At 41.0% G+C, this 27195-nt stretch overlaps 4 protein-coding genes across 4 annotated transcripts; 2 read left to right on the forward strand and 2 right to left on the reverse strand.

Moving 5' to 3' along the window:
* LOC110430764 lies at positions 2856 to 4287 on the reverse strand. Its single transcript, XM_021448691.1, has 3 exons — positions 4147 to 4287; positions 3429 to 3649; positions 2856 to 3342 (listed from the first exon to the last, which is right to left on the reverse strand). The coding sequence occupies exons 2-3, from the start codon at positions 3642 to 3644 to the stop codon at positions 3073 to 3075; spliced, it is 486 nt and encodes a 161-aa protein (XP_021304366.1). The 5' UTR covers positions 3645 to 3649; positions 4147 to 4287; the 3' UTR covers positions 2856 to 3072.
* Positions 7718 to 15079, forward strand: LOC8072681 (polyadenylate-binding protein-interacting protein 8). The gene is made up of 10 exons (XM_002437071.2): positions 7718 to 8313; positions 8764 to 8877; positions 8962 to 9006; positions 10635 to 10707; positions 10794 to 10906; positions 10985 to 11044; positions 12399 to 12446; positions 12544 to 12612; positions 14535 to 14596; positions 14699 to 15079. The coding sequence occupies exons 1-10, from the start codon at positions 7861 to 7863 to the stop codon at positions 14754 to 14756; spliced, it is 1095 nt and encodes a 364-aa protein (XP_002437116.1). The 5' UTR covers positions 7718 to 7860; the 3' UTR covers positions 14757 to 15079.
* On the forward strand, positions 16313 to 22531 carry LOC8072682 (arogenate dehydrogenase 2, chloroplastic). Its single transcript, XM_002437072.2, has 6 exons — positions 16313 to 16997; positions 21139 to 21306; positions 21464 to 21546; positions 21661 to 21730; positions 21813 to 21887; positions 22093 to 22531. Exons 1-6 carry the CDS (start codon positions 16413 to 16415, stop codon positions 22258 to 22260), a joined length of 1149 nt encoding a protein of 382 aa, XP_002437117.1. The 5' UTR covers positions 16313 to 16412; the 3' UTR covers positions 22261 to 22531.
* On the reverse strand, positions 22645 to 27194 carry LOC8072683 (DEAD-box ATP-dependent RNA helicase 27). Its single transcript, XM_002438474.2, has 12 exons — positions 26622 to 27194; positions 26253 to 26438; positions 25780 to 25965; positions 24902 to 24985; positions 24754 to 24795; positions 24579 to 24668; positions 24179 to 24490; positions 24054 to 24092; positions 23870 to 23974; positions 23538 to 23606; positions 23345 to 23470; positions 22645 to 23141 (listed from the first exon to the last, which is right to left on the reverse strand). Exons 1-12 carry the CDS (start codon positions 27066 to 27068, stop codon positions 22962 to 22964), a joined length of 1866 nt encoding a protein of 621 aa, XP_002438519.2. The 5' UTR covers positions 27069 to 27194; the 3' UTR covers positions 22645 to 22961.

Genomic DNA, 27195 nt, shown 5'->3' on the forward strand with positions numbered 1-27195 from the left:
GACTGGGTTGGTTAATCTAGAGTTGTAAATCATACATGTTTATCTCTTTTATTCATGTGAACGCCAGAACCAAGGAGAAGCTTATAGAAGTGATTGTCAAGTACCTTAAGATGTTACCTTACTTGAAGAGTGATGGTACAGTATCACCTTATGGAAGCTTTCCTTTCTTAGCGGTTGTGCATCGTGTTTGTGGTACCCTCCACGGATCATCTCTTGTGAGCTATGCCTTTCTTGTGTAAATTGTTAACCTTCATGCGTCTCTCTCTTTGTCTCCAATGTGAGTTTATCTCAGGACTTCCCAGGTCGATATTGAAATTTTTCCTGCAGGGGTTAGTCCAACAAAATATCCAATATCTACTATAGCATACTATCGGCTCAAAAATCAACCTAGACACCATGTCTAATTTGATTTAGGAGGGCATTTTAACCTAAGCACCATGCTTAATTTAAAATCCTTTGGAAGTAAGATCATCATTCCTAAACTAAGCACCATGCTTAATTAAGAGATAAATGAAACTACTCCAAACCTAGACATATACTAAAGCAAATAAAGGTAGCATGAGAGCATTTATAGAGTTCTACTCAAGTGGAGATGAAGTAGTGTGATTAGTATTTAACAAATTGAGCATGTCTCAAAGGTAGGGACAACCAACGTAGCAACATGGCAAATGATGTTTCTATGTAAAGTACTCCCCCAAGCTTGAATTTTGCAAAATTCAAGTTTGGATGAATTTAATTCAATGTTGTATGATGATTGGTTGGACATACCTTGTGCTTGTCATTCATTCGATCTTCTTGCTCCAATCTTGGAAAGGTTAGTGACAAGAATACCCGAAGAATTTTTTTTACAATTATCCTTATATGCTCAATACACAAGGTAATATTGCAAATAATTAAAAGCTCATGTTATGATCTGATCAGTGCTTATTTTAGGACACTAAGCTTGTCCTTGGGAAACCATCAATTTATGTCGGCGAAGTGGTTTCCCCTTCAACGCTGACCTATATCAAGATCAACTCAACGAGATCTGCAATATTTATTATAGACATATGTATCGACAACTGCCCTTTTAAACTTTTTATAAATAGAAAGGATGAGGGGGTTGGAGATCTCGAATGTGGTGATGTTGGAGAGACCAAAAGATTGGGAAGATGTTGCATATGAGCATGGAGTAAATGAAGTGGCTATGAATTAAATTCCATGCTCATTAATGCATAGAGTGAAATCCATGTGGTGTGGTGAAAATGGTAATTTAAGGTGAGTGTGGTAAAAAAAGGAAAAGAAAAAAGATACACGGACGACTTGGTTTGAAACTAGCACAGCTACCTTCCCCGGCAACGGCGCCAGAAAGCTTGTTGGGTATTTTAAACGCAAACAGAAAAATCCGCAAGCGCACGGATACGATGTAGCTTTCACCCGAGAGTATTCCAGAGTATCGATTTTCCATAGGGAACGTGAGTGTACTAATTAAGATTCAAGATCGCCCAAGGATAACTATATAATTATTTTTGGTGGGAAGAGAGGAAGTTTCCTGAGAGTTCTCTAGTTGATCTAAGAATCAAGAATTACTTCAAAGATTATTTATTTCGGGACATCAGAACACTAACCACAGAAAGAGATGAGAAGGGGGCTAGGAAGCTCTGACTACGGTCCTACAAACACCGATCCTAACGAGGTGGAATACGTCAACTGTTAGGGCTGTCACTACCCTAGAGCTACCACAACAATCCGCAGGATTGGGTGCAATTCCAGGTAATTGCAAGACTAAACACCACGTCTAATCTATTAATTACTACTCTAGCGTTATAAAGACTAAAGCACTTGATGCAAGCGGGAATCCAATAAATAACTTGAATGTAAATAAAAGTAATTAAAGAACTCAGGAATTATGAATTGAAGAACTTAGAGAACGATGAAGAACGAACCAGTTGCTGCAAAAGAATAATGTTGAGGAAGATCCGACAGATTTGGCTCCTCCTCCGCTCTCCTCTCCTCTCTCCCTATTTTCTAGATTACAATTAGATCTAACTAGAACTAGAACTAGATGAACTAGAGGGATCCTCTCTACTTGGATGAAGAATTGAAACCCTAGCTTTGATTTTGTAGAAGAGGTATGATCTCCAGGGGCCAGGGGGCCTTGCTTATATAGTCTTTTCAGATGAATCTGGGCCGTCGGATCAAACCGACATCAATCACACGGTTTTCTTTGATCCCTTAGGTCGGTGGAGCACGATCCGCAAAGTTGATCGTGATTGGTGGAAAAAGGTGGGCGGGCGCCCTAAGGAGTAGGGCGGGCGCCCTGTCCCTGAGCCCTCTCGGCTTCCCGTTCGTTCCCGTGGCTTCTAGAGTCTTCTAGATGATAGAAAATTGTGTGGCACGTTAATATCTCTATGTAAACCCGACGTGTGGGCCTTTCTTCCGTATTTCCTGATACCCCCCTGCAGAAATAGACAAACACCAAAACTCGTGGAATTCTGTCAGATAAAACCCTAAGTCTGGGTGTTGGTTGCATTTGGATCCTTTTCCATGATTAATTGACGGTTAAATGTGAGCATTAAGGACCGTCAACAACGTCATAATGTCATATAATGCCCAAATTTTGTCATGGAATGTACTGAAACCGTCACAAAATGTATATGCTGAAAGTAGCTATACCAAACATTCATCAAACACAAGTAAATCACCATAATGACACAGGACAATATCATGAAATGCAAATAATTTGTCATGCAATGTAGAAATTTTGTCACAAAATGTACTGGCCAGAAAAAACTTCCTAGATTTCTCTATTATCATGACCAAAGACAATGTCATTAAAAGTACACAAGCTATCACAAAAGATACATGCACACAACAGATGTCCAAGGGGACAAAGGCCCATAGTTCATAACAAAGACAAATCTAGCATAATAAGTTCATTACATCATTTTCACCAACACCCTGCTTCATCAGCCTTGCCTACTTGAACACTACAGCTAGCACCAAACAGATGCCCAACACCTTCATCAGCCTTGCCTACTTGAACACTACAGCTAGCACCAAACAGATGCCCAACACCTTCATTAGCCTTGCCTACTTGAACACTACAGCTACAACCAATAAAATGGCCAACAGTAGAAACAGTGTTACATTCACACATCCACAGACTAGACAAATGCAGCTTGCCATGCCATCCTTGTTCTTCACTACCACTTCATTCAGCTTGTTCAGGCTTTGGGTGAAGCTTTCAATTTTGCCTACGTCCTTGGCAACTTTTGTCGTCCTCGCAGCTGATTGTATATATCCATTATCCTCTAGATAGAGCACATATTCTTCCTCAAACCAATAGCTAGAACATGTCCCCTGCACCACATTGCAAATCAATTAAATTTGGTCAACGAAGATAAAAAATTGGGGTCCAAAAAACTGTCACAGCCAACAACACTCACATAGCTTTGCCTAGCACACTTGAAGTATCTTTTTCCACGGTTAACCTCAGATTTCATGGTAGTGGCAGCAAACACCCTCCTATCCTTACATTCAGGGCACTTTATCAATGGCAACTTCAACACTTCATCAATTGGTGCCTCCGGATCGACAGTTCCAGACATGTCAGGTGGTGATGTCCGCCGAGTGCGAGCAGTACATGATGACACCTGAGACATGAGGCCTGATTGAGAGACATGGGCTCATTAGGTCATCGACAAACATTTCCTCATGAAAAGCATGGACAATTTATCATTGCCATTGGAAATAATCTTAGAATAGCTACAACATGAACAACAGTAGCAGCACTAGCTTGGACTTGAGCTCAGGTAAATTAATTAGAAGAACAACTACTAATAATCATTCAATCTACATGAATTCTCTGGGTTGTTGGACACTCCTAGCTGCGCTTGAACACCGATTGAGACCGGTAGATGATGAGGCCTGAGACATTATCACTAAATAAAATGGATATTAATTAGGCATAGCATTAAGCATAGCATTACACATCAATTAGGGAAGATAACTCTGTGAAACAAAACAAGTTGGGGGAGATGAGCAGAGGGGGGACGCGGAGGGGATGAGGGTGCATCGAAGGTGTCCGGGAGGGGGAAGAGGGTGGGTGGCACCTGGGGAGAAGGCCAGAGCCTAGCGCGCCTAGGATTGGAGAGAGGGATATACCTGCCTCCACCGGTGCCTTGGTCCCCGCTGAAATCACCGAGATGCCGCCCTAGACTCCACCCACCAGCGCCCAAACGCCGCCACGTTGTCGACGGGGAAGAGGGATAGGGGACCCGCCGCACCGTCCTCCACCCTTCGCCGTCGGCCCCTCGCTCCGTGCTCACCGCCCTCCGCCACGCCCGCGACGACCTCGCCTCCCTCCCTCAATTCAGTTGACGCCGGGAAGATGGGGAAAGTGAAGTGGTCAACGTATATGGATAGGGTCCACCTACAAGGAGTATATTTACTCTGTGAATGGTCATTTTTGGAACTTACTTATTGTGACACAATTTAAACATCACATAAAGTCACACCATAGTGTCATAAAAGGACAAACGACGACAGGTGCCCCGTGTTTGGCAATTTGTGACAAACCTGTTGACCTTTATGTGACACATTAGATACCATCGTCACAAATACATCTAGGTCTCACAACTTTGTGACGACACAAAAAATATCGTCATATAAAGCCACATTATGTGACAAAAACTACCCCCGCCATAAGCTATTTTGTCACAAAAAGATAGATTTCTTGTAGTGCTTGTGCTTGTGATTGTGATTGTAAGTGATTGATTGGTCATATTCCTACTCTACAACGTTGGTATAACAATCACTCCCCACTCCTTTACTTACTTGCATACCTTGCTAGATGTTTAGCTTGTTTAGCTTAGCCTTCTTGTTTAGGAGTGTAGATAGTTTTAGTTGTGCTTTCTTGTTGTGACTTAGTGTTTAGCTTTCTTGCTAGAATTGTGTAGGTGGCTTGCATAGTTTAGTTGTGCTAGTGCTAGAATAGCTTCGCCATTTATTTTACTAACACACTTGCTTAGTGAAGTTTGTAGAAAATTTAAATAGGCTATTCACCCCCCCTCAAGCCATTTGGACCTTTCACATGAACCTTAGTTCATTTGGGGATTGAAGGATAACCATTTTTAGGAGGAAGGCTAGGCAAAGTCAGCATGGAGGGAGACTAGAATATTTGGGAGAATTGGATTTGGGGCAAGGTTTTACCCCTCTGCGCCCAGTTGTTAAAGAAGGCGAATTGGGAAATTGAATTGTCTTGTCATTGCTTAGCCTCAACAAGAGCTAGTACATGGATATATATAGGCATTTGACCTGCTAAATAAAGAGACTCCATAACTCCCTATAAATCCTCTAATTATTGCCTTCTTGCATGTTGGTTAGCATGCAACTCCTTGGTTGCTGTTGGCGCCGTCTGGGCACTGCCTTTCCTACATGCTGATCCGCTCCTTGTTGATCCTTTGTTGACCAAATTTTGTTGGATAATTGCGCCCGCTATGGACACCATGTAGGTGGTCACCATGCAAACCCCGCTGTCCACACAATGTGTTGTAGACTTGAAGTGCCAAATTAATTTAGATATGTCAAACTAAAGGTCTAATCATGTAGAGGTAGTTGAAAACTCCATCTAAATTGGCTTATAACTCATATACCAAATCCCACATTGAAGGATCTGATATAGTTGCGGCAATTACTATCTTCGAGATACAAGGTAGAAATAATGATAAGGAATGAATCTAATTGATTATGAGGCCCTAGATAAGACCCTAGATTAAAAAGCGACCCAAAAGATTCCACCAGACGTGCTAATCTTATCCATCAATCCAAAAATTGAAGCATATGAGAGTAGTGCTAAAGGAAGGGATTGAATGAACCTGCAGATGGATTGAGAGCTTCTAGAAAAGCTTGGATGCGTCGGGTGTTGGCTCTGATGACCAAAATCGGAGGCTCAGGTGTTTCCATCAAGGTCTATACTGCACCACAACAAGTCTTGCTCCACTTCGGGGCTAATAGAGAAAGATGCCCGAGCTTCTCATAGTTCCCACACTTTCTTAACCACTAGTGCCACCTCTATCTCAACGGCCCGAGCACTGCTGCTGCACTTGCCATTGCCTCGCTTGCCACTATCGTGCTCGCGTAGCATGTGCGACACCACCGCTAGCTACTTTTTGGGGTTTCAATGGGTTCCAATGTTCTTTAAGTGTGACTGGATATGGCTCTCGAAGGTTATGCTAATGCATGTTGGTTTTTCCTAGGCTGGTAACGGGCCAACAACTAGTTTTATTAAACCATTGAACAGACTAATTAACACATGCTAAAATGGATTCTAACTTAATAAAATGCACTTTCTTTGTTTTCAAACAAGTTTTAAAAAATTTCTTACAGTATCGTAAGAGTTTCCAAAACTCGCTCTCAATCTTGATTTTTTAGTAGGATTAAAAAAAGTCTCTCTTCTTATCCTAACTTCCAATCTTTTTTTAGGCAATTGATTGAGACGCGTGAAAAGATAAATGTGCGGGTGACTTGAAATTTGCATTAATGCGACTTCTCCTAACTTTTTTTTCGCACCAAGAAATAAGTTGCCACTCCCATCTCTTCCTACCATCCCCTAGGGATTCATCATCACTACCTCCACCGCCAAGAAGGTAAAATCAGTCATTTTGCATAGCCTCTATTTTGCATGCCCTAGCCAAAGTCTAGAGGTCTTTAACCAACCCATCCACTAATGCTTGGTTGTTGCTGTTTTTTAGTACATTGTGCCAAGCTGTGGGCAACTATAGTTGCGTAGGGATGGCTGCAGCGGCTGAGGATGGCTGTTGGCCACTTGTTGCCGGCTAGGGCGTGCCTAAAGGTGGTCAGGAGGCGGTGAGGTTGTGGGCAACATGTACAATCTATGTAGAAAGAAGATCAAGTTGCACCTAACAAACCTTTATATGTGATCTTTTCTAATTTTTTTAATGAGATTTAAAAAACAGTTAGAATTTAACAGATATGTTGACAACTCTTTTTAGCGACTTAAAAACTTATTGATTTACGATTTTTTTTATATTATTAAAGATTTGCTAACATCTTCCTACTTGTTATCACCACCATGTAAACCTAAAAGTCCTAAAAAATCTTAGAGCTCATATAATGTACATAGAAGATGTGCACTATATAATTTGTTAAGGACGTGACACGACTAAAATTTTAGCTGAATTTTAGTTTTTTATGTGACAATTATGACAAATATTTTATATTAAAATTATCGTTTTAGTTGTTGCAATTTATATAGTCATAATTTATCAATTTTCAAAGCCATTCAGTAAAATCATAAATACAACAAACCCTTATCTGTGTTAACACAAAGATAATTAATAATTTACTATTATATTAGATACAAGACAACTAATAAATCAAGGAAATAACAATTTAATTACTTTAATTGATTTTATAAGAGTGTTACTAAAAATTATCTTAAAATTCAGACAACCAAAATATTACTCTCTACATCTTAAATTATAAGTTATGCTAAGAATCTTATAGAGTCTAAACATCTTAGGTTTGACTAAAATTATAGAAATAGTTATAAAGATTTATGAAATCAAATAAATATACTATGAAAATATAATTAATGAAGATGGAGTGAGTATAAGAGAAATGATAAAATATTTGGAAGGAAAAAAAAAGAAAGGAAAAGGGTGCAGGCTTTTGATTTGCTTCGGTCTCCTATTTATAGCCAACTGCCCCGAAAGCGATCTCGTCTCGACTCATCTCATTTTTTTCTCATTTCGCCCCCTCCACTGTTTCAATAATAATAAAAGGATTCTCGATTCGATTTCCTCGCCAATTTTTCCGGTGAGCGGCGGCGATCGGCTTCGGATCGGCGCAGCGGAGATGGTTGCCGTGGCGGCGGAGGTCGCGATCCGCGGTGCGGACGCCGTGCCGGCGGCGGAGAGGGAAGCGGTGAGGGCGGCGGCTGCGGAGGCGGCGGCGAAGGGCGGTGAGGGGGAATCGGGGAAGGAGGAGGTGAGGTACTATGCGAGCGACATTAGGAAGCTGGAGGAGCTGTTTTCGAAGCTGAACCCCTCGGCGGAGGAGTTCGTGCCGCCGTCGCGCCGCCGCGTGGACGGCGGCGCTCGTCGCCTCTCGGCCGACGCGCCCGTGTTCGTGTCGCCGGCGATCGACTACTACGCGCGCCACCACCAGCTCCCGCCGCCGCCGCTGCAGCAGCAGCAGCCGATGCACGTGCTTCAGTTTGTGGGTGGCGTCGGCGGGGGTGGCATGGGTGGCGGCGGGGGGAGGGACTCAAGCAGCGATGGATCCGTCAATGGTCAGCCGAATCGACGGGTAATCATTGAATTGCCGAGTCCGATTCGTTGCGGATTGTCTCCGGGTAGGGGTTTGCAGTGGGCTGTTTCTGGGTCGATCGATCGGTCGGCTTTGGACTTCTTTGTGATGTTGATGGCTTTGGATTTTTGGTCACTCTCGCGCCATCGCTTGGGGGAGCTGATCTTTTGGGAGGGTTTTAGGTCTAGATTGGTTGCAATATAAAATTCAATCCATCTGCCAGGATCAATTGATACTGATACTCTATGATACATGGGATGTTTAAAAGATTCTTATCAGCTGATTACTTCCTGATCTCCTGCCAATGAATTTTCTGTCATTGGATTTTTCCTTATGGTTTCTTTCTCCGTTATATTCTCCCAACATATTATTCGCCAGTGCTATGAGTTGGGTAATACAATTGGAGTACTTTCTTGAGAATAATCAGCTGCATTTGGTCTGTGTTTACAGAGAAGGAATGGTTTCATCCAGGGGAGGAGAAGGATGATGGGTGGCCGGCCTCGTCGATCTGACAGGGAGGATAGTGTGCGGCGGACAGTCTATGTCTCTGACATTGATCAGCATGTAAATTCTTGAGAATGAGCTATCGTGTTTGGGTATATTTAGTTTTATTTTTTTTCTTGATCTGTTGATCCCTTTGATTTGCAGGTAACTGAACAGAAACTTGCTGAAGTTTTTTCAACCTGTGGACAGGTGTGTTCTAAGGTTCCTGATATTCAATCTAGTTGCGATCATATGATTTTTATTCGTCTATATTCTGAACACCACAAATAATGAAATATGAACATCCTACCATTTTTCTTACATGTGCTTAGCTCATTTGTAAGTTGTATCTACTCTGTAAGCATGTCTGGTGGGTGCTCATGGTTATGTGTGTGCTGGTTGGTCTTTGGCCCTTTGGACTTTATGTTGATTGCATCCGATGTTTGTATTTTTTAGTATCTGGTTTTGTGCTAGGATGTATGAACTTGTTAACAAGTTGGATATGACTGTAGTTTTGTTGATCCTGAGTAATGAAATTTCGGTTCCCTCAGTATGGGGGAAAACTGATCACAACATTTGTCTTTTGGGCTTAAAGATTGCAGGGGGCACACTTATTATCTGGAAGTTTCAAATACATGGACATTCTGTACCTTGTTAGAATACTGGCACCTTTGCATTATAAATAAGCTATCATGTGTACAATTGAAATCTTAGTCTGTAATTTGTAGGATAGGTGAACAAAGAACGAATTTGCAATATAATCTGTACACATATTTTCAATTTTGAACTTAATTAGGTGTCATCTGGTCATCTGGACTTATAATTCAGTTAATTGCACACAAAAAAATTAAATCAGTTACTTGTTATTTGTAACGGATTCCCATAATTTTTAGGTTTGCCATGTTTTCTTGAATAGATGCTAGCCAAAGGATAATGTCTCTTGCAGAATTAAGATCAACATGGTCTAACCTTTTGAATCAATCAAATACTTAATGCTTTTCATGGAATTGCAGATTTGTGCTTCTGGTATACTTTTGTCAAGAAAGCAGGCATCTATTTTTTATTCATCTGAGAAAGTAGAAACCAAAAATTCTCTCTTGGGTAACCAATGGCCACTGAGCTTGTAAATCCTGTGCGTAATCAGCCCATGAAATGATGATGGTGAGGTCTCCTTGAGTGCTCATGTAGACCATAGTCTTTAGGCACGTTGTTTGCCCCCTTGCGCTCCCTGTGCTCAAATCTATTTGATCCAACCAGGCAGCAACGCCTCCAGATACTGAAGCTGCAGGTCCAGCCAAGCCATTTTCCCGGGTTTTCTGTTTCATTTGTTATGCTTGGGTGTTGAGTTTTTTACCTGTGTGGCCACATGGTCCTCCTGATTGCCTGGTATACTCCCTCCTTGTCTAGAAAGCATCAAGTTGGTACACTAATCATCTACCTAAGATTGGTTAGAAATATTAAGGAAAGATGGAAGTTTGAGTTCAGATTGATAAGCATGAATGGTTCTTCCTTAGTCAAAAAAAGAAGAATGATTCTTCCTTTGGCATTTCAAAAGGGACAGTGACATCAAATTGGGGTATATGGATTATATTATTTCACGAAACATGAGTACTACCCATATGGAGAGTTAAATCCATATAATGTAAACAGGTAGCTTAAACATGGTCGTTTCACTGCACGCTGTCCACTGCAGTTTCAAAATGCTTCATAATGTGGGCAATGTTCACTGCACCCTGTCCACTGCAGTTTCAAAATGCTTCATAATGTGGGCAATGTTGTGTGGTTACATTTTATCTCTCTATGTTTGACTTGTTATGACACATCTTTTTCACATGTAGGTGGTAGATTGCCGTATCTGTGGTGATCCTAACTCAGTGCTCCGTTTTGCTTTTATCGAGTTTGCTGATGATGGTAGTAGCTTTTGACACGCCAATTGTTATTTGATAGTCTTATGTCGGTGTAAGAAACATTCCTTAATGAAGCTGCTTTTTCTGCAGTTGGTGCACAAGCTGCACTAGCACTTGGTGGAACCGTGCTTGGCTTTTATCCTGTCAAGGTTCTGCCATCAAAGACCGCAATTTTGCCTGTGAATCCTAAATTTCTTCCTCGAGTAAGTAGACAAATAAATTTACATTATCTGTTAATCTTAAATCTCTGTAATAAATGCATTATTTTTATTTTCCTGCAGACTGAGGATGAAAAAGAAATGGTATCCAGGACTGTGTATTGTACTAACATTGACAAGAAGGTATGCTTTGTGCTATATCATTTCTGTTTCCCTTTTATTATGGTAATGTTAATTGGTGAAATGTGAAAATAAAAGTCATTCCAAATGATAAGGTCTCCTTTTGGGGCCTTCTATTTTTTTTTTCTGCTCAAATGCTATATATAATTATTGTACTACAACTTAAGGCAGATATGTTTACATAGAAACCAAGTTTTTTTTGGGTGTGTGCAAGGGTTCTTGCCCCTTTTCTCCTACAACTAAAAAGACTAAAGAATGGACAATTTTTGGTGCAACAATCGACTTTGGTTCGTCCGTCTGCCGTGCGATACCTTCCCCGCGCACTCCCTCGCTCCCCCATGCGCGGTGGGCCTGGTCTTGCACAGTCCCCACGGAATCCCCCTCTCTCATGCGCCGCTCGTGGAGTCCTCGTCTCCCCTGACCCGCGCCGACTCCTCTTCTCCCCCACACGCTGATGGATTCCTCTCCGCCATGCACCGATGGCCACTAGGTCGCGCACGTCTAGGGCGAACACCCAGCCTGATCCGACCACTGTGGCGATGACGCACGCAGCCGAGCGCGACGCCACCACCTTGTCCCTGTCGCCGTCCCCGTCCCTCTCCACGCCGGCCCCTCACACCCTACGCCAGCTGGATCCTCCGTCCACCCGCCGTGGCGCCGCGGCTCGACCGGTCGAGCGGAGCGGAGATCCATCCATCCGGCCGTCGGTCGGTCTCGTCATCTGTTATTGGTGAGTGCCTTCTAGCTGCCTCGTTTGCCTGGATAGATAGATTCTCGTTCAGATTGTAGTTGAATCCAATCTCCCTATTTTTTCTCCCTTCATTGGTTCACAATTCTAATTACTTTCTGCTATTGCACTAAGTCAGGATCCTGCCTCGTAGAAAAAACAGTGGCTCCTAGAACTCTGGATTTGCTGCAGCGTTACCAGATCCATCATACTATAGTATTAGGCTACAATACTTGCACATGTATCTTCTGAAAAAGGACGTAGACATTGCTTTGAGAATTAACGAATTTGACATTGCTTAATCTAATAAAGGTGACTATGTTCTAATGAATAATTTTTCTAATTATCTAATATACTGTTTTCTTACGAAACTGTCCTCATAATTTGTTTGGTAAAAATTCGATAAGTAGACTGACATTATCGTGCAATCGGTGTGTCCAACTAATAATTTGTTTTTTTATTAAATTTCATTTTAACACTAGTATTTAATTATACAGTATTGTTATCGTGCAATCGGTGTGTTTTTAATATAAAAGTTTAGTTGTCCCGTAGCAACGCACGGGCACGCTACCTAGTCTCTTCTTAATATAAAGGAGAAAAAATTGTACTACAACTTATTTTTGTGTGTAGATTGGAGAAGATGAAGTGAAGCAATTCTTCGAGGGAACATGTGGTGAAGTATGTGATCTCTATGCTCTTATTGTAGGCATGTGTTCTTTTACATGACTGAGTATAATAATAATCTAGATACATAATTATCTTCCTTTTCCTTTAGGTTTCTCGTCTGAGGCTACTTGGTGATTATGTGCACTCCACATGCATTGCCTTTGTTGAGTTTGTCCAAGTAAGTAAAAATGGAACTTCAAAATTTAATATAGTCTCAAATAAATCAATTTCTATATCAGAGATAATGCCAAACACAGTAAATGAACAACACAAACACTTTTTTATGTAAACATTCCCTGTTGGAAAGGTGAGAAATGCAATATTTTGTTTGTAAAATCGGCTAATTGGCGATTGCTTTCATGCTTCATAGCAATTTCGTCATTGAACTTAGCTTTTCCATCCTTCCACATCGTATTTCCTTCAGACTGATGATTCACTCTCAAATGCTTAGTATTTACCTGATTCATATTTGGATCATTTATTTGCATTGCATCTGACATCATTGATTAAGCAATAAGCAATAGTTATCTTATTAACTGAGGGCTATTAGCAGTCATTTGAATTTTTCATTTCTGTTTTGGGTGGCAAGTTTCAAGAGTTTCTACTGTATTAGAAAGCTTCTTGTACATTATTATCATGTAGAACTGATGTCAAGCTGTAAGGACTTTTTGTTTCCTAACAGACAAAGTAAGGTCAATTACTGATTCACACCACAAGCAATCGTAGCTGTATCCACCGACACCTTTCTCCTGGCTTCATCTGCATCTCATCTTCCTACTGCTTTTATTCTATGTCAGCTGCCAGTCTTCTAGAAACTTGTTACTCCCTCTTACAAATTTGTCCATGGCTTCAGGGATATATGTTCCAGAAGATTTCTCCATTGAGATCAAGACTATAGTTATATCTATGTTTTCATTATCTAACTCTAATCTAATAAAATGCTTTGAAAGAAGTTAAGTACTTCTGTCATATTATTCGTTAGGGATATAGATGGTCATTTTACTTCAATATTTTTCTTTCTGGAAATGGCACATCCTTGGTGGCTATGGATGAGTATTGTAGAACAGAGGGATTATTTTACATCCTCTTACACGGCACACATAACCATATGTGTTCACGTTACTTGGATCATTTATGCTTCTCAGTCTTGAGTCCTAATTGTTATAACATAGATACTTCAAATGACAATGTCATTTTTTGGGCGTAGTTTCGGGTTTTTGAAAACATACTGATATAATACATGCGCCTGTAAGGTCAGCAAGTTGTGGGCAATTTTGTGGTTTATGTTGGGCGACGACCTGTCAGCAGCAAACAAGCACCCAGTAACCTTGAACTTTCAAGTATGAAACTTATAAGAACATACTTTCAACTGAAACATTTGTGTTTTAGCGAATTTCGGTCACCATGTCGCAAAGCAATTAACTTCCAAGTAGTACCGAAACAAACTTGGGCTTCATTAATGTTTATGATATCTGTAGTGATCCAAAATGGAGCTGTCAGTTACTTCGCATGCAGAGAATAGAAATGTATACCTGTATATGTAATGTAATTTTAACATGTCATATCCTGAAGTTAAATAATACATGCAGTTCGACTGGTTACTCAATGAGTCATATCTCAACCAGTTGTCTGTGAATGGTGTCTCCACAAAGTATTTATTAAAATTGTTAAACTGCATGCATCCAAAAGCACCCTTTATATTTTAGTGTCCCCTGAGGTGCACAAGCACAACACTAGTCAGGCAGCTCTGCCTAATCTAGCAATCTCCAATAGGTGATCAGGCAGGCGGCAGGCCTGGCCTTATCTGGTAATGTTGTGTACTTGTGTTGACTAGGAATTATCTGCTGACACCTTGGGCAATTAATTCCTTATTGAAGTAATAGTTTCATTAGATAAACACAATTTATCTCAATGACTTTTTCTGACAAGAGTTTCTTTCTTTGACACCTGCATCTGCATTTCTCTCGGCTTCTAGCACCACTTCTATTTTTGTTTCCTTTTAATGATATGAAACCAATATCTTTGAATTGATGAAATGTTTAGTTGCCTGACGATTTGTTCCTTTTTAGAGCTTGACCATTTAAAATTCTGTTTATGCAGGCAGATAGTGCTATTCTTGCTCTGAACTGCAGTGGCATTGTTCTTGGAACGCTTCCTGTTAGGCAAGAACATATTTTCTGCATGTGTTCGAAAGTTCTGACTATGGTAAAGGTGTCTGTTGCCCATTTTTTGCTTACCCTACTCTGTACCGTTGATTTTTGCAGGGTGAGCCCATCAAAGACACCAGTCCGCCCTCGATCGCCCCGTGTGACGTCATACTGAGTTCGGCTCATCTGAAGCCGTCGTCCAGGGCAGCAAATTTCTGGGCAGCAAAGCCTTAGTCGTGTGGCCTTAGAGACTGTCGTTTCGCGGATCAGTAATTGTTGTTGAGCAGAGTTCTCGTTGGTTAAAATCTAGTCTAGTAGAAGGCCCCTCAGCTGATGTTTCTCGGATCAGAGACCCACCATCTGTATGGTCGCTGATGGGAGATCTATTTTGACCTCCTTTTTTTTTGGTCTTTGTTATCATGGTTGGATTCTATGACAGCCTTGACAGTCATTCGAACAATAATGTCTATGGCTTCTCTTATCCGCTTTCGTCTTTAAGCATGTTTTCCCAATGACTGTTGTGCACAAATGCTGTTACTGCTCCGAGGCGGAACTGTCTCAGGAGTCAGGATAGGCCTGAGGCACTCGCCCTGTAACAGCATTTCTAATATATGCATAATCTTTGATTTAGAGGGAAGTCGGTGTATATAGTCCATGATTAGTGGTGCAATTATTATAGATATAAACGTTATTTCCGTGTGGAAGTGGGAGGTGCTTTCCTTATTTGTTTCGTTAGATCTGGAAGACGGACGACCACTTCTCTTTTACCATCTCGTGGTTCGCATCTTTGATACTAACAAGTACTGTTAAAATTGAGCGCGTTGAGCAAGCTTGCGCGTTGAGCTATAATTAATTTAACAATACTCGAATTTTGCACTTAAGATCGTAATTGGCTAATTGGATATTTGCGATCAGATGGGAATAACCAAGCTTTATTTTCCAATGAGGCTTTGTTTGTAGGATGCCTTGTTTGTGTTGAAATATAAAATGGTTTGCTCACTTTTCATTTCATTTTAAATTTTTGTTTTTGGTTAAACTAATCTGTGCATGTAACTTGATATACTACTTGATACAGATGTTTTGAGTTCGAATTTTAGCTAGCATAATTAAATATAGTTGTTGGTCGTCTCTATTTTACAACTATGATCTTATGGAGCCTCCACGTAAGATGAAGTATGATCTTATGAAGTTAATGTTCATTTTTTGTACCCGCTTAAATTTTTTCATCATATTGACCGGTGATTAAAACCTTTCTTTAATTAATTTTGCAGACCATAATATTTCGTTTGAACGGATCAAATAGAGAGACCGGTTGCCGCACCATTTAATGCCCGTTCGTTTAAATTACCGAATGTACTAGTCATTATTCTTCTATCGTAACAAATCAGTTAGATATAATTTTTTAAAAAAATTTTAACACTGTAGCATTTTCATTTTTATTTGACAAACATTATCCAATCATGGAGTAACTAGGCTTAAAAGATTCGTATCATTATTTACCCGTACACTGTGCAATTAGTTACGTAAGATTCGATGTGACGGTGAATCTTATAAAGTTTTGGGTTTTTGACCTAAATATGCTTTTTGAACGAGCTGAGGCCGGTTGCAAACTCTAGCAGCGGAAAAAAGAAAACTCTGCACCTTCGGTAGCTCGGAGAAGCGTCACCTACTCCGCTTTCTGAGCAACAATCGTGATTAGACGATCCGTAGTGTACCTACCTATATACAGAAAGCAAAGGAACAGAAGCACGCGGACCGTGGCGCTGTCACCTTGCGTCACGCGGCACCAGCCACAGGCCACAGCGACCCCATCGACATCCATCGATCACCCATGGCCTCCTCGCTCCGCCATTTCGCCGGCCTCGGCTGTTTCCCCGCCGTGGCCTCTACCTCTGGCTCCACCTGCTGCCTGCGCCGCTACACCCCAAACTTCTGCGCCTTCGTGGCGCTCCGTCCGATCAGCCCGCCCGCCGCCACCGCCACGGCGACTGCCAAGGCCCTCACCTCTCCGTCTCCGGTGGAGCAGCACCTACAGGCCGTCGTCCCGTGCCACGGCATCAGCGACCCGCCGGCGGCGTCATCGGCAGCAGCGGTCCCGGCGGCGCCGCTGCGGGTGGGGATCGTCGGGTTCGGCAACTTCGGGCAGTTCATCGCGGGCGGGCTGCAGCGGCAGGGCCACGTCGTGCTGGCGGCTTCCAGATCCGACTACTCCGTCTACTGCGCCAGCCATGGCATTCGCTTCTTCAGGAGCGTCGACGCGCTGTGCGAGGAGCAGCCGGACGTGCTGCTCATCTGCAGCTCCATCCTGTCCACGGAGGGCGTCGTCCGAGCCATCCCCTTCCGCAAGCTCCGCCACGACACCATCGTCGCCGACGTGCTCTCCGTCAAGGAGTTCCCTCGCAACCTCCTCCTCGAGGTAACCAATCAAGGCCTTGTTTAGTTCACACTTAAAACCAAAAAATTTTCAAGATTCTCGGTCACATCGAATTTTGTGGCACATATATGAAACATTAAATATAGATAAAAACAAAAACTAATTACACAATTTAGCTGTAAATCACGAGACGAAACTTTTGATCCTAGTTAGTTCATGATTATATAATATTTGTCACAAACAAACGAAAGTGCTACAGTACCGAAAACTTTTCACTTTTCGGAAGTAAACAAGGCCCAAAACACTCTAATTACCGGTACGGCATTAACGAGGCTTTTCAATTTTTCAACACCCACCTACCGTTCCCGATCAATAATCAATAATGCACCTGCTCCTGCTGACGGTTGGCAGCTGAGCTGATGTTGGTGAACGACAGAGAATACTATGCGGCCGTTTGGATCGCAGCCTGTGAATAGTATTTTTTTTAAAGAATAATGGCTAATGAGATGTATCCACCAATAAACCTATTAGCTTTTATTAGCCCATATTTAACATTTCTAGGACATCGTCCTGGAATATAAGAGTCAATATTTTTAAGACGACTGGTGGTGTCTTGATTGATGTTAGGGGATCGTCCAGAACAATTAGTCGTCGTCCAGGACGATTAATCGACCCTGGACGAGTCTCCTGGTTGTCCTGGTCATCTCCTACGTATGAAGACCGATATATACCATATGTATTATGTAGTTATCACATTCTAGAGTCTAGATAGGTCAGGACAGGTAGAACATCAAGCTTGAACGAGGAGGTGATGAGTGACCTGAGGAGGATGAGCTCATCTTTGTAGTCCTCCTCCCTTGCACAGTTGGACCTGTGCCACCTGCTGGATGTGCAGGTCTATACACTTGCAGCAGCAGCCGCAAGGAAGAGAGGGAAGAAAGCTGAGAGGAACTGAGGAAGGGAGGGAGGAGCAGCTAGGAACCGAAAGGGAGGAGAGGAGAGAAGCAATGGAGGTGGCTGCTGCGGGACAGGAGAGGTGAGAGGAGTATGTTCCGCTGAAATGAGTGAGTGAGGGGTAAGAAACAACATAAATTTTAATAGGCTTGGGCCAAAATTTAAGGCAACTAGCTAGGTTCAACTCTGAGATGCAGTCCACCTATTGACTGGACGCCCAAACAACTTGGACGGACGATTAATCGCGATTGGACGACGACTAATCAGACGACTAGTTTCCTGGTTGGTCTGGCCGAGTCAGAGACCCTGGTCGAGTAGCTCCAACTATCCAAGACGATTAGTCGTGATTAATTGTACAATAGTTTATAGTCAAAATAATGCTGATGCGAATGAGTAAAGAGATGAGAGAAATGAGAGCTTGGCTCCTATGCAAACACAACAGGGCATGAAGCATACATGTTTATGGGCCCAAGTAGGCTATCAAAGCATATGTATTTGTGGGTCCAAGTAACAAGCGTTTTGAGAAGGAATAGGAGAGAGAGACTTTTTCACACTTATTGTATAACTTAGCTCTTATAACTTGTCTTATAGCCAAGTAAATTGGCTCTATTGTTGATCTTGTTCTAAGGCTTAAAGGTAGAGACTAACGCAGTGGCAGACCTAGAATTTTAATACAGGGTATGTCGCACACAAAAAATTTTTATGTAATTTGGTAAAACCATTTTATTCAGTAAAAATTCTATCATTAAATTTTATTAAAAAAACTGACATGATAATACTAATGTTCGACGAACCATGAACCAATCTCTAACCACCGATCTCGCTAATATTCCCGATGCATAACTAATGTTGGAGTGCATAATTCGTAAAGCTGACACGACACTATATATATAGCTATCAATTTTCATGCCATGCATAACTACAAATTTTCATGCTATACATAGCTATAGATTTCCATTCCAAATATGTCACAGGACACAATAAAATGAAATGGGATGAAAACAATTGGAAAATAAAGGATAAAAATACAACACAAAAACTAAAAAAATATATTATCTATGGTTAGTTTTTGAAAGGGACATAAAAAGTTAGCTTTTAAAGGGAACATAAAATATAAAAATAAAACAAAAATTGGAAGAAAAAAAAGATAAAAACAGAACACAAAAACTAAAGAAAAAAAATGATCTACAGTTAGTTTTTGAAGCGAACATATAAAAAGTTAGTTTTTAAAAGGAACATAAAAATATAGAAAATTTAAAGGAACATAAAAATATAGAAAATTAAAAAAAAACATAGATGCGGATATTTGAGCCAGGGATCTCTTGGTTAAAAAGCAAATAGGCCATTGGGCTATAAAGACATATCATCAAAATATTTAGTTTCAAACAATTTTGTTATATACATAGTAGTTCATAGCTGCTCCACTGGGTATGCCATGGCCCATCTGGCATACCCTGTGGCTCCGCTCCTAACGGAAGTTTTTATCTCTGCTAATTATCTTGCCAGCCAAAAAAAAAGCTTATGCCCTATTTAGTTTCTTACCCAAAAACTTTTTATCCATCACATTGAATCTTTGGACACATACATATAGCATTAAATATAGGAAAAAAATTAATTGCACAATTTGGTTGTAAATTACGAGACGAATCTTTTAAGTCTAATTGATTAGCCATAATTACTACAGTAACCAACATATGCTAATAATGGATTAATTAGGCTTAATAAATTCGTCTCGTAGTTTCCAAGCGAGTTATGCAATTTGTTTTAGCAACTCCAACAGTTTGCTAAAACTCACTTGACAAATCTATAGTTTTGTCAAGTCTCAAAACCAAATACCAAATGAAAAAAGAGGCCTTCTCCAACAGTTTGCTATTTGAACTTGGCAAAAGAAATTGGTATCCTAGAACTTTTGCCAAAATCATAAAATTAAGCCTTAAACAAGTTGGCAAAACTGGTTTGCAAATTGGGATACACGTAATGCCAAACGACGGAGGACTTGGCATATTTACCAAATGAAGGGGGAATTTTGCCAAGCTCACAAAATCCTAGCATGCCAAGTATTTTTAGCAAACTGTTAGAGTTGCTTAGTATCAAAAATCTCACTCGACATCGGCATATCTAATATAATATCAAAAAATTTTCTTTTTGTGAAAAACAATCCTTGGTTGAGAAACTACGTTACTCGTGAAAGTAGGCGTGTTTTCGCGTAGGGAGTAAACGAGCGGTTTCTACGGGTAGGGCGTCGCCGTTCATGAAGACTTCACAGGCAGTATCGCCGACGCGTAGGCTGCCACACCGCGAACGCACCTCCCTGCCGTGCCTCCCGTGCCCGCAATGAACGCACCACCGCGCCATGCAGGCCAAGGCTCCACGCCGCCGTCGCTCTTGCACCAGCCATGTCTCCGCGCCCAGGATTGTCGAGCCTCCGTGCCTCTGCCCATCCGCGCTCGTCGTTTGCCCCTGCCTCACCGGTGACCAGCAGCCTCCCTTCCCTTCCTCTGGCACTCAGAAAAGAGAAAAGAAAAGCAACATTTATTATGCGAAGACACATAAATGTACTTACTATTTCTTGTTTATTTGACAAAATAGAAAATAGTCACTCCAACAGTTTGGTAAATGGGTTGCCATCTTTTGGTAACTTACCATCCAGCAGCACCGCGCGCCCATATTTATCAACTTGCTATCCAGCAGATTAGTTGATTTGGTTGTTAGTTGTGGGTCTTTTTTTTTAAGTTTATCAAGCCCAATTGACAAACTGTTGGACATAGAAGAAAATCTCACTTGCTATATGTTTTAGCAACTTGCCAAATCACAAAATTTGGCAAGTGAGTTTTACCAAACTGTTGGAGATTACCCAGCACTAGAACAGATCTTACCATATACTACGATTCAAAGACCAAGAAATATATTTAATTCTTTATCTTAGCATTAGTATTTATGAGACTTAAACAAAAAGTAGTTACCGCTTATATATTAAGACGGAGTGAGTGTTTGTCATACAAAACTCAACTAATTTTTAGCTCTATGTATCAACACCCCTACGCCTATTCCGTGGTCCAGAATTCGTTACTTCATTTTCTCTGAATTTACTTGATTTTCTCTGAATTTCTGACAAAGACGTTACCCTTATGTTAGACTTACCAACTGTACTTACAAGGAATGGTGCATTGCCGTGTGTGGAATCTAGAATGAGGATTGCTGATACACTGATACATTGCCAATCTGTCAGGTTCTCCCACCGGGATTTGGGATCATCTGTACGCACCCCATGTTTGGGCCGGAGAGTGGTAAACACGGCTGGGGCAAGCTTCCCTTCGTCTTTGACAAGGTCCGTGTCGCGGAAGACGGGGATCAGGCAGCAAAGTGCGACCAGTTCTTGAGCATATTTGAACAGGAGGTAATTCTACCGGGACTTTTGATCTCTTTGTTTTGATGTTCATTCACAGTGGACCATTTTTGGGAGTAACCTTTGGTCACAACAACTGACTGACTAGAGTTACTCAACATGTGGATTTTTTGTGTGTGTTTCATTTTGTTCTAAACGATGTTTGTAGGGATGTAGGATGGTGGAGATGTCATGCGCGGAGCATGATCGCTACGCTGCGGGAAGTCAATTCATCACGCACACAATTGGGAGGTCAGCAAACATTGCATATCTGGAATGTTTTTACAGTTATTTATTACACCAAATTGTTTCCTGTATCTGCCTGCTTAGCTTCATGCTATGAATAACTCGCGTTGTTTGGTGCAGGGTTTTATCACAACTGAACCTCAAGTCAACGCCAATCAACACCAAGGGTTATGAAACCTTGCTGCAACTTGTAAGTGGTGAATAATGGCATGGTCTTGTCCGTTCTTGATTGCTGAGACGAGGGGCTCTTATCGCCTACTACGAACTTGCAGACCAAGAACACCGTAAGCGACAGTTTCGATCTGTACTATGGGCTCTTCATGTACAATGTCAATGCCACAGAGCAGGCAAGTGCTCTGCACTCTTCATATGCTGTGCTATCGCTATCATCCCCTCAACACATCATGCATTAGTTGCATATAATAAGCTAGTTTTGGTTAGCCTGTGGGTCAGCGATTGCTGTAATGCATATAGTGCTATTGTTTGTTAACAGTACATATGCCTAAAATTAAGCTCAACCATCAGCCTAATTTTTCACTACTTCACGCGCAGCTCGACAAACTGGAAATGGCATTTGAGAAGGTGAGACAGATGCTGTCTGGCAGGCTCCACGACTTCATACGAAAGCAGATTGTGGAGAGGGCAGCCCATGTGCCAGCAGATCCTTCAGGAAAATTGGCAAATGGTTTGTCCAGTTCTCCTGCAGCTCGCCTCTTATAGACAGTAACTGAAGAAAATAAGACACATGTATTGTTTCCTACACTTCAACCGGATACTTCCCAAATCCCCATTTGTACATCTTCCTAACTATTACTTCGTCCCAAATCCCCATTGGCAAATAGTTTAGATGTTGGTGGATTTTTCTGCAGATTTGATCATCAAAGATAAAAGGTGTTTAATTTAGAACAAAAACCAAAGTGAAACATAATTTAAAACAGTTAAGAGTATGTTGTTGTAAGTGTGCAGTTTCCATAGTTATTATTATTGACTAGACCAAGAGTATAAGGATACTGCTCTCCATTTTGTTCCAGATCTCTCACCTCACTTCGAGGCTGTTTGCTTGCTAACAATTCTATAAAAAAGATCAATAACACCAAATAAGTATATTATAAACATATAGTTTATGATGTTATTATTGACATATGGAAATTATTACTATGTTTAAAAATCTACAATTGGAACTTAAGATCCAATAATCCGCTGTCCTCTGTTTATTACCTTAAATAGTAGTAACTACTAGGTTACTAAACACAGATACATGGCAACTATATGTGCATGTAGCATTGTATCACCATAAATGTATACTTCATCTTAATGTCATTTTTTCTCTAAGGCACTATTATACTAGGTCTTTAATAGACATAATTTAAAATCTGGCTTATCATATACGATATAGGATGACTACGATCCTGATATCCTTTCTAAAATCTTGCAACCTGCCTGGAATCGGATCGGGCTCTCCTTCCATAAGGGTTTGACGGGCCAATCCCATGCTTCTTTCCACTGTCAACTTTCCTCATCTTTCGGTGTTTAGATGCACCGCTCTCCAGGTCCAGATTGACTTTAGGAGGGTTCTTAAAACAGAATGATGCCGCAACTTTCTGAAAGAAATAAAGAAATTAGAAAGAGTATTACCTCATCCTCGCAGCCCCACCAAAAATAGGTAACAGACAGACAATTTGTATTTGCATTAATTGTCCTACTTGACTATGTAAGATTTTGCAAATTAAACAAAATAGCCAGAGTAGAGATATATGCACACAGACCAAGGACAGCCTTAGGAAAGAACTTCACAAGTATGTACCGTGAGATCAAGTTGATGGACGTCAAAAATGTCTTTCATAGAATGTGAGTTGTATGCCAAAAGGTAGGACCTATAGGCTTCCTTTGCTGACTGATTTAGAAAGTAATTCCCACCAACAATGTTCTCCTGCTCCAAAACTCAAGTTAAATACTTCACATTGGAACAACAAGATTGAACTGCGAAAGACACTCACAAGTTGCGATTGCGATTTAGGCACATGCTTCTCACTGAACACATATTGAGTCAGAGAAATATTGGCCGCCTGCAATATGTTACTTCCTCAATCCAATTATGTGGAATATCATAATCGGAGATGTAAAAATCATAAAAAAAATGCTTTAACATATAAAATGAGACAACAATATCCATATTTCAGAGTACTTCCCAACACACTATATTGACTTTGTATCCAGACATGCTAAAGAAAAAAAATGATCACATTAAAGTTAAAAACAGTGCCACATACACTTCGAGGTTCCTCTTAATATAAGAGGGAGAAGGGAGGAGGGATGGGAAGCACATTACCTGCAGATAAATAAGCAACTTCAATTCTTCCGGTAGTAAGAACAATAATGCACTTCCTTTGCCTTCATCACCTCGGGCAGTACGACCAACCCTGTGGATGTAATCCTACAGATTAAATTCCAATGCCAAGTTAGAAAATTTGATAAAAATAGATAATTAATTAGGAAAGTTCAGGACGACTTACCTTTGGGTCATCTGGAGGATCATATTGCACAATATAGTCCTAAACCAGACAAGCGGTCCTTAGGTTAGCGAGGGGTACAGAAAGGATTGGTACAAATGATTTAAAAACGCAGGCCAAAACCTTACCACATCAGGAATATCAAGTCCACGTGCTGCCACGTTTGTGCATAATAAGATGCCCCTTTTCTCCTTCAAAAATCGGAAGAATGTACTAGTTCGCTTCTGTTGCTTCAGCTGCCCATGAATATCATAACACTCTATCCCAAAGAAATTTAGAAGTTCTGCATGGAACTTGACTGAGCTACATGACGAAAAGAACACCATGATCTTCACACCCTGCTCCCTAAGCTGCATCCTTCTTAGGAAAGCATACAGAACCAGAAATCTTTTCTCACTTGGAATGACACAATAACCCTGCTGCAAGCCCTCAACTGTAGGCTGTAAGAGCATGAAAGTTATTTCTCATACCAAATAGATAAAAATTCTTTAAAATAGAGTTGAACAAAATTGTGAAATAGTTCCATACCTTCAATTTAGAATCATCAACTCCAACATAAACAAGTTTCCTTTGTCTTTCTTCATTCTGTCCAAATGTAAAATTCGCAAAATCTACAACCTGTGGGATCAAAACACATAAACAATGGCACTGACAAAAAAAAGGGGACGAGATTTTGAATATGCTAACAAACAGATCCACTGACCTTTTGAGTCTGCGGGGCAGAAAAAAGAACAGTTTGCCTATCCTGCATATGATGCATAACAATTTGAGGACAAAAATACAGCAATCTCAGTACAAAATTTAAAACGCTAACTTCACATATGAAATGAACTTGTCAGACTATCACATACCGAAGGGAGTCGTTTAAATATTTGTTTCATATCCTCCTCAAAATTTTGCTCAAGTATGCGATCAGCTTCATCAATTATGAGGCACTACAACATAGCAAGTCATGTTAAAGATAGAGTACATATAGGTCAGGAATTACATCCATTGCCTTAAACATGAGTTTTCATGAAAATCAATGTCATTTTCCTGCTAAACAGGTGGCACATGAGCCACTGAACCTTAACTTGCCCATGGGGCAGCCCAGCACAGTAGGCATATTCCATTGCCAAGGTATGAGTAGACAGCACAATGCATTACATCCCTGCCCAAAAATGTATTTACTGGTGGGCAATTAGATATTCCTTTCATCTGAAAATGGAATTTAATATTGGCGACAGATATGGAAAAAAGCTTTTATCTACAGATTTTTTTTTTTTGAAAATGCAGGAGAGCTGCGCTTCATTATATTAGAGAAGAAAATAGTCCCCAAACAGCCCACTTATCTCGTACGGGGACTTTTATCTGCAGAATAACAAACAACAATACATCCGATGGACTTGCCAACCCACATAACATTCCTAACAATGGATCAATAACTTTATAAAGAATATAAACCATTAGGTTTTATGATTTTGCATGTACTTTGGCATAATGTATGCAGAAATTTCATTTATACTCTAATTCAGTATTAAGAAGCCAGTACTGGACAATGAAAAGATAGAAAAACACAGATCTGATATATGAAACAAATCAGGTGACTGATTATGCATGTAGAGTAGCGAAGTATGAGATTGCTGGTTGTATTTGTTATTTAGCTTGATAATTAGAATATGCACACTATTTCAACAGAAATATTTTCCTTGAAGCTTGGAAAAAAATGATAATAACAAGAATGCTTTACCTGTAGCCTTTTATAGTGGAAACCACTGGTACTTCGCAGATGGTCCAAAAGTCTGCCTGGTGTAGCAACTAACAGATTGATCCCTTTCACAATTTGGTTGGCCTCATTTCTTATGTTAGTGCCACCAATAACATATCCAATAGTTTGTGAGTGATACTTCATTAATTCCTTGGCAACATTGTGTGTCTAGCACAAAAGAATCAATGAAACTCATAAGTCATAGTTATTAGGGATAGTGAAATGTGAGTCCCTATGAACAAAGTCTCGGCAACCATCCAACATGAAGATACACTATATAAAACTGACTCCAATGCATTATATTTGCACAAGCATTACCTTAGCAAAGGATATGCTTACCTCAGTTTGGTCCATCTGATTTTGATTGGGTTTCATTCAATGCAAGTTGAAGAGTCACAAAACATGTAAAATGGAATTAAAGAGAAATACTGTTGCGTCATATGCATATATATTACCTGGATAGCAAGCTCCCTTGTTGGGCAAACTACAATAACTCCAGTTCCGTTCCTTGGCGTGAAGCATGCTTTGTGCAGCAGTTCGATCGCCGGTATAAGGAAGGCAAGGGTCTTCCCTGAGCCAGTTTTGGCTGATCCCAGCACATCACTTCCTAGCATAAGATGCGGTATTGATCTAGCTTGAATCTGCAAGGAAAAGAAACATGCATACATGCCATTTACAGTAATACAAAAAATCCAACAGCTAGCGCAGCAAAGAGCAGATCAAATCAACCCACATAATGCAATAATCAACCGCAGAAGCATTCAATCAACTAGCTGTAATTATGAAATTGGACAAAAATTTAGGTGTCGGCGAGAATTAATGACCTCGGTAAGGTGGGTGTAGTTCATCTCTGTGATGGCCTTGGCAGTGAACTCGGATATGTAGAGCTCTGAGAAAGTTTTGTTAGTTAGAATTCCTCCTGCATTACCCTTGTTCACCTTTTCTTCTTCTTCTTTATTCTCGTTCTTCCCCTGCTCCATCCCTATCTCATCCTCCTTCCGCTTCCGCTTCCCCTTACCTTTCTCCTTTTCATCTTTCTTCTTCTCCTTGCCCATCCCCTCCCTCCCATTCCCCTCCCCTTTCCCCTTCTCCTCATCCCCATCCCCATCGCAGGTGGCGTCGTGGATCGACTCTCCCGACTCTGGCGGAGCAACGGGGTTCTTCAACGGCTGGGCCAAGTGGCTACAGGGGCCGCTCAGGTACATGGCGGCGCCGGGGGCTGCTGAAGGTTGGTGAGGAGGGCTCACTCCGGCTAAATTCGAATCGTACATATAATAGCGGCGGCGGTGGCGGCGGCGGAGGCGGTGGTGGTGGCGGCTGCTAGAGCGGCAGAATGTAGGTATTAGTGCACGTACACGTGCACCAGAGCGTTTCACGGGGGCGCAGACGTCCACGCGT

The sequence above is a fragment of the Sorghum bicolor genome, chromosome 10, assembly GCF_000003195.3.
Source record: "Sorghum bicolor cultivar BTx623 chromosome 10, Sorghum_bicolor_NCBIv3, whole genome shotgun sequence".
NCBI classification, from domain to species: domain Eukaryota; kingdom Viridiplantae; phylum Streptophyta; class Magnoliopsida; order Poales; family Poaceae; genus Sorghum; species Sorghum bicolor.

Coding starts and splice junctions, on each gene's coding strand:
- LOC110430764 (XM_021448691.1), bottom strand. CDS start 3,644: ATGTCTCAGGTGTCATCATGTACTGCTCGCACTCGGCGGACATCACCA. Junction 3,343..3,428: donor AGTGTGCTAGGCAAAGCTAT/GTGAGTGTTGTT, acceptor AATGTGGTGCAG/GGGACATGTTCTAGCTATTG.
- LOC8072681 (XM_002437071.2), top strand. CDS start 7,861: ATGGTTGCCGTGGCGGCGGAGGTCGCGATCCGCGGTGCGGACGCCGTG. Junction 10,708..10,793: donor TATCGAGTTTGCTGATGATG/GTAGTAGCTTTT, acceptor CTTTTTCTGCAG/TTGGTGCACAAGCTGCACTA. Junction 12,447..12,543: donor TCGAGGGAACATGTGGTGAA/GTATGTGATCTC, acceptor CTTTTCCTTTAG/GTTTCTCGTCTGAGGCTACT.
- LOC8072682 (XM_002437072.2), top strand. CDS start 16,413: ATGGCCTCCTCGCTCCGCCATTTCGCCGGCCTCGGCTGTTTCCCCGCC. Junction 21,731..21,812: donor ATGAAACCTTGCTGCAACTT/GTAAGTGGTGAA, acceptor ACGAACTTGCAG/ACCAAGAACACCGTAAGCGA. Junction 21,888..22,092: donor ATGTCAATGCCACAGAGCAG/GCAAGTGCTCTG, acceptor CTTCACGCGCAG/CTCGACAAACTGGAAATGGC.
- LOC8072683 (XM_002438474.2), bottom strand. CDS start 27,068: ATGTACGATTCGAATTTAGCCGGAGTGAGCCCTCCTCACCAACCTTCA. Junction 23,607..23,869: donor AGTTGCTTATTTATCTGCAG/GTAATGTGCTTC, acceptor AACATATTGCAG/GCGGCCAATATTTCTCTGAC. Junction 23,142..23,344: donor TCCATCAACTTGATCTCACG/GTACATACTTGT, acceptor TATTTCTTTCAG/AAAGTTGCGGCATCATTCTG.